We start from the raw sequence: 6,000 nt of genomic DNA on the forward strand, positions 1-6,000 counted from the left end.
TCTCAAGTGCCTTTATTTTCCTTTATTCTCCCCAGGCACAAATCAAAACAAACCAAAAGAATGGAATAAAACTTAAACATTTTGGTAAAAGGATGGGAACCATTTATTACCCTTTTCTGTAAAAGCACTGTGAAATGCCAGAAAACTAGAAAGTGCATTTTCAGCCCAGGCACATTATCCCTTCTCCCTGTTTCCAACAACTCTAGTTCTTATGCAGTATTCAAACCTCCATTACCCATTTCAATCAAAAACTTCATTTACACAACCCATTTGCTTTCACCAACACACCTTTTTTAGATCACTCTTATTAAAATGATTTTTTTATTCTCACTTCTGTCAGAAGTATTACAAAGTACTAAAGATTGCTAAATAATTTACAAGGGAAAACAGTGAAGATTATTAAAATTTCTGAGTATATGCGTCTTCGCTGAGCTTTCTCAGAAGGCAGGTTGGCCTAGAATTTCACGATCCATTCATTCAAACACACCTCTGACAAGAGAAACTTACCTGTTCATTTATTCACCTTGTTTGTTGCATGACTGCAGCAAAGCAAGAGGAAATAAAGGAATTCTTCCTAAGAAGGGGTGGGGAAGGCTGATTTTGCAAAATAGAACCTTTCATCATTGCTTAGCTCAAGTATTAAATCATGATGTGGGCTCTCAGATGAACAGAAGAAATTTTAAAGTAAAAGGTGTTTTTAATATCCACAGCTTTCTGAGTTTTGAGCCTCAGTGTTGACAACTGCAACTACATTTGTATGCAAAGTAATGGTGAGAAACCTACATAAGGGGTAAAGGAGGACTAGAAACTCATGGGATTTAGAAGGCAGTACTCCAACCACAGAAATTTAAGCTTTAAAAGAAGTTAAAAACACCACTAAAGTAAACCATACAACTATCCTAAGATTTGCTTACTCTTACAGTTTTATGGCAACATCTCACAGTGAAATAATCTCTTTTTTTTTTTTTTTTTTATAAATGATTCTGGAGTGAAAGCTTTGGCCCTTTTAAATAACTACACTTCACTTTTAACACAAAATCCCTGTCAAACACTTTGTGATGTTTTACCACCCACTGGCATTTTTCTCACGAAAGTATATAAAATTGATGAGGTTCTCGGTTTTCTTCACTTTTTTCAAGGAAGAGACAAAAGAGTTTAAAGTTCTTTAATATTCTTAAAATATTATAAGTTTAAACTGCATGCCAACCTCATATAGCACTGAGATGAACAAGAACAACCTCAGTACCATAATAACATGTTTATAACAGACCACATTAATATACCATTTCTTTACTACACTCCTCCTAGTATTCTGCCAACTTGAAAAACACTTTTTTTTTTCTTTATAATATTACTCAGTGCTTGCACTTCCCCATTCTGTAAAAATGACATGCTTGGTCTTCACTGCTGTGTTCTGGAGCCAACATGACTTCCAAAGGGTGTCTGGAAAAATACCCATGTATTTAAGCATGTCTTATGTGAGTGGCCTAAGGCAATTACTCTCTTTTATAAATGTGTACTGGGGACCTAACACTGCACTGACACTTTAAAATAAATATGAGAGAGGTTACACAAACCTTAACACCTTCTAAACTAGAATACCGACATCATCTTCTCCCTGAAGAACCTTAAGAAAACAGGGCAATCTCTAGATGTGTCTTTATTTTCTTCTGTAAAGTAAACCCTGTATTTGTGTAAGCACAAGCATAGTTTTATTTTTAAGAGTCCAGACACCTAAAACTAAATTTCAGAACACTTCATGCATTCTTGCCAAGAAGAACGGAAATTAAATCGAACAATTTTTTGTGTCCTAACAAAATATTTAGGCCTCACAACTTAAACTGTGGCATGGCATAACATGTCTTTCTAACATGACATCCAATAAGTTAATATGACTTCACTGTCCTACTAACGTATTAACATGGACTGTCATTCTAGACGTACAAAAAGCCAACCCAGAACACAACATGAAAGTATGTATTTATCATGTACCTGTACAAGTCACAGCAACAAACTTGTACATAAGTAGGGTGAAGGTTATTTTAAATACAGTCCAATGAAGTTTCCAGTAATGCAGGAGTTTTTTGTTTATTTGGTAGGGCTGTTTTTTTTTTAAGAAACAATGTTGTATTTCTAAGTTCCTGCCCATGCCAGTATCTCGTTTACAACATTTGTTATAACTTGTCCCTTCACTGGAAAGGTACACACAAGCACACACATGATCATCTGCATGTTGTCATGTCCACTGCCCTGTGGTAATGAAACACTGATCCTCAGCTTTGAAATTGCCGAGATGAACGCTACAAAAGGATTCCGCCATACTGATGCGCTAAAATACCACTGAATTCCCTCTGAAAGAAGGGGAAAGGAAGATGAAAAGGAGACTTGCACATAACATAATTCAGTGTTAAACTGAATTAAACACGGAAGGCACTGAGAAAACAAGGCATCACTAACAGCATGGACTCAGAGGAGATCACTACACAGCACCCAAGCATCATAGCTCAGGCAGGCAACGCTTTATCTGCAGCGCTCTGCTCACATCCCCTCATCCGACTTCCAGCTTAACAGGGATACCCAGAAAGTGATCTCCACCGCACGGATGAAAAGCAATTTATCTCACTTCTTTAATCGTCTTATTAAAGCGAAACCAATAGATACGGAGCCCCTCACTACACACACACCACCAACTCCCGGGCTACAAACCCGCCACGTTTTCAGCTACGCGCCGGGCTAGCAGCAGCCAGCCGTACGTTTCGCAGCTGACCCCGCACAGCACCCCGACGGACACCAAGCAGAGACGGTACCACCGAAGAACTGCCCGGCTCCAAACCCACATCAGACCTCCACTATAAGCGCAAACGCGCTGTAGCTTAAAAGCCCACTCCCCTTTCTCAGAAGGGGCATCTCCCGTCAGGACTGAAAGGAGGCGCGGGGGCTTTTCAGGCGGCTTGAGCAGCGCCTGCCTTGGCCCCTCCGCGCTCAGCGGCAGCGGCTCCCCCTGCTCGAAGCCGGCACCGGCCCGCACCCACCTGCCGAGGTCCTCGCCCGTCTCGTAGTGCTCCTCCAGGTTCTCCTGCCTGAACACCGTCATGATCGCCGCCTCGCCTTCAGCCCGCTCTGCTCCGCGCCCTCATCACCAGCGCCCCGGAGCCGCCGGAGCCGCCCCGCGCTCAGCTACGCGCCCTGCGGAAGAGCACGGCTCTGGGTGAACTCCCCTGCCCGCGGCGGGGCGGTGTCCCTCCCGGCGCCGGGGCCGCCGCCGCCACCGCCCCCCGCCCGCTCCGCCCCGCTCCGGAGGAAGCGGCACCCGCGGGCCCGAGGACACCTCCCCTACCCCGGCTCCTGCCCCTGCCCCGGCGGCGGGAGAAGAAAGCGGCGCCCGGAGCCCCGCCCCTCCTCCAGCAGCCGGACCGCCGCCCAGCCACCGGCGCCCGGCTGCATTCCTCAGTGGCTCTGTTGCCTGGTCAACTGGGATGTGCCGCCGGACCTGCGGCAGGAACCCACGGGCGTCCCCGTACCTAACTGTACCCAGCCCAGGGCAAGGGCAGGAGGGTGAGGCGGGGGGAATCCCCTCCCCACCGCCGGCCGCCCGCCTTCTCCGCCGCCCGCTAACCCGCTCGCCCCTCACCCGCTGCCGCCGCGGCTTCCCAGCCCCTCCGCGCCCCGTGAGGCGGTGCCAGCGCTCCCGGCCGGCGCGCCAATGGGAGGCCTTCCACCGCACCAGCCCCCCCGGCCCTCGCGGAGGCCTGTCCCCCTCTGCCGCCCGGGCGGCATGGCCAGGTGAGCCCCGCCCCGCCCGACGCGATACAGCGCCTTCCCCCCCCGCGTGAGCCCGTGGCACCGGGTCCAGACCGAGCGCGGGCCCTGCCTCCAGCCGGCGCGGCGCGGCACGGCACGGCTCTACGGTGGCTCCCGGCGCGGCCATTGTGTGTGCTCCCACCAGCAGCGCCCGCCGCAGCCCCGCGCCTCACTCCCGACTCCTCCACCCCGCTGGGAGGCCGCGCCTCCGCCCCGGGCAGGGTGAAGCGGGGCCGGGGTCAGCCGGGGTCGGGCGGCCGCTGCCTTCCGGCGACCACCGCCTGCACGCTGGTCTGCCACAGCCGCGGTCCCCGTAGGGCAGAGCGGGGCGGTGCCGTGGCACTGCATCCCCTGCGGCAGGGCTCTCCAGGCCCTCCAGCAGCGGCGGGAGCAGAGTTTAGCAGGGCAGCCCCGGGCACCGGTAGCGCGCCTCGGCTCCTCACAAAGGAAGCAAGGAGTACCGTGTACAGATAGTCTCTTACCAGCAGGAAACGACAGCGAGCTTTTTCTAATACAAAGTGTATTCAGTTGTCTCTGCGGAGTGTTGCGCCTTGCATTTGGCATTTGTTAACGTCTCCTGTCTTCCCATGTGCTGCTGCTGCTGCCTCAGGTTCAGCTTTCCCAGCGCGTGTTGTTTTCTGTGGTGTATTGGTACCATGCCAAGCTGTTGTTTTCCGAGGTGCTCTTTCCTCTCATCCCTGTTGTGCAGCCTCGAGTGAGTGCATGATGTCAGGTAACTCAACAGCTTTCAACTTCCATCTGAACTCTTGAGATCTCTCAGAAAAAATTGCTCATCAAAGGTGAAAAGAAGTTCAGTGCAGTCATACAATATTACACTTGAGTCAAGAGAGCCTATTTCTTCAGGTACAGGGCAATAAGAACAGAAGCCCTGACATTTTCTGAGTCATGGCATGACCTGGGGCAAGCATCAGAAATTTTTGCTCCTCCACTGAAGTCATCTGTAAAATGGAAAGAGGGCATTTGAATGGATTGCTGGATGTGAAGTTACATAAAGCCATCTTCAAGGATGGCAGCACTATCAATGGCCCTGCGTTCAGAACTATGCCCCCTCACAATGTGGTTTACAGCCAGGCATGATGCTGTGCCTTGTCTTCAGATCATCTTCTATGTGTTTATCTCTTAACAGGTTTTCACACTCATGACTCACACACTTTAGATTGTTGGATTTTCAACACAACTCAAAGTTTTTAACAGACACTGGCTACAGGTTCAAAAGTTGGATTTTGTTTTACAGATTCTTCCTTTGCTGGAAATGAGGACAATCACTGGAGCCAGCCCATGAAGTCTGAGGCACCCTAACCTCGCTTGATCATAGAATCATAGAATGGTTTGACTTGGAAGGGACCTGAAAGCTCATCTAGTTCCAACCGCTCTGCCACAGGCAGGGACACCTTCCACCAGACCAGGTTGCTCAAAGCCCCATCCAACCTGGCCTTGAACACTGCCAGGGATGGGGCACCCACAGCTTCTCTGGGTAACCTGTGCCAGTGCCTCACCACCCTCACAGGGAAGAACTTCTTCCTTGTACCTACCCTCTTTCAGTTTAAAGCCATTCCCTTTTGTCCTGTCACTACATGCCCTTATAAAACATCCTCCTTTAGGAACTGGACTGGAAGGCTGCTCTAAGGCGTTCTTGGAGCCTTCTGTTCTCCAGGCTGAACAAGCCCAACTCTCTAGGCTGTCTTCATAGGAGAGGTACTCCAGCCCTCTGATCAGTCTTTCCTGCTCTTCTCTGGCCTCACTCCAACAGCTCCACATCTCTCTGTGTTGGGGGCCCAGATTTGAACACAGTACTGCAGATGGAGTCTCGTGAGGGCAGAGTAGAGGGGCAGGATCACCACCTTCGACCTGCTGGCCAAGCTCCTTTTGATGCAGCCCAGGGCACAGTTGGCTTTCTGGGCTGTGGGCACACACTGCTGGCTCACACTTGAGTTTCTCATCAAACATACCCCCAAGCCCTTCTCCTCAGGGCTGCTCTCAGTCCGTTCTCTGCCCAACCTGTAGCTGTGCCTGGGATTGTCCTGACCCAGGTGAGGACCTTGCACTTGGTCTTGTTGAACTTCATAAGGTCCAGGTCCATCTCTTGAGCTTGTCCAGGTCCCTCGGAATGGCATCCCTTCCCTCCAGCCTATCAACTGCACCACACAGCTTGGTGTTATTGGCAAACTTGCTGAGGGT

At 50.2% G+C, this 6,000-nt stretch overlaps 1 protein-coding gene across 3 annotated transcripts in view; it reads right to left on the minus strand.

Moving 5' to 3' along the window:
• DAPK1 (death associated protein kinase 1) overlaps positions 1 to 3,549 on the minus strand; it is a 91,754-nt gene extending 88,205 nt beyond the window's left edge. Inside the window, exons 1-2 of one of the 3 annotated variants that reach the window (XM_062640161.1) lie at positions 3,532 to 3,549; positions 3,033 to 3,186 (exon numbers count right to left, since the gene is read on the minus strand). In XM_062640161.1, coding sequence (XP_062496145.1) covers positions 3,033 to 3,094 — 62 coding nt within the window. In that variant the 5' untranslated portion in view covers positions 3,095 to 3,186; positions 3,532 to 3,549. Of the gene's footprint in view, positions 1 to 3,032; positions 3,342 to 3,531 lie in introns of those variants that run through there. The other 2 variants (XM_062640168.1, XM_062640152.1) reach the window with 2 other exon arrangements.
• Positions 3,550 to 6,000: the final 2,451 nt, after the last annotated feature.

Source organism: Pezoporus occidentalis, unplaced genomic scaffold (genome assembly GCF_034315485.1).
Source record: "Pezoporus occidentalis ecotype Australia unplaced genomic scaffold, CSIRO_AGI_Poc_V1 ctg117, whole genome shotgun sequence".
NCBI classification, from domain to species: Eukaryota; Metazoa; Chordata; class Aves; order Psittaciformes; family Psittacidae; genus Pezoporus; species Pezoporus occidentalis.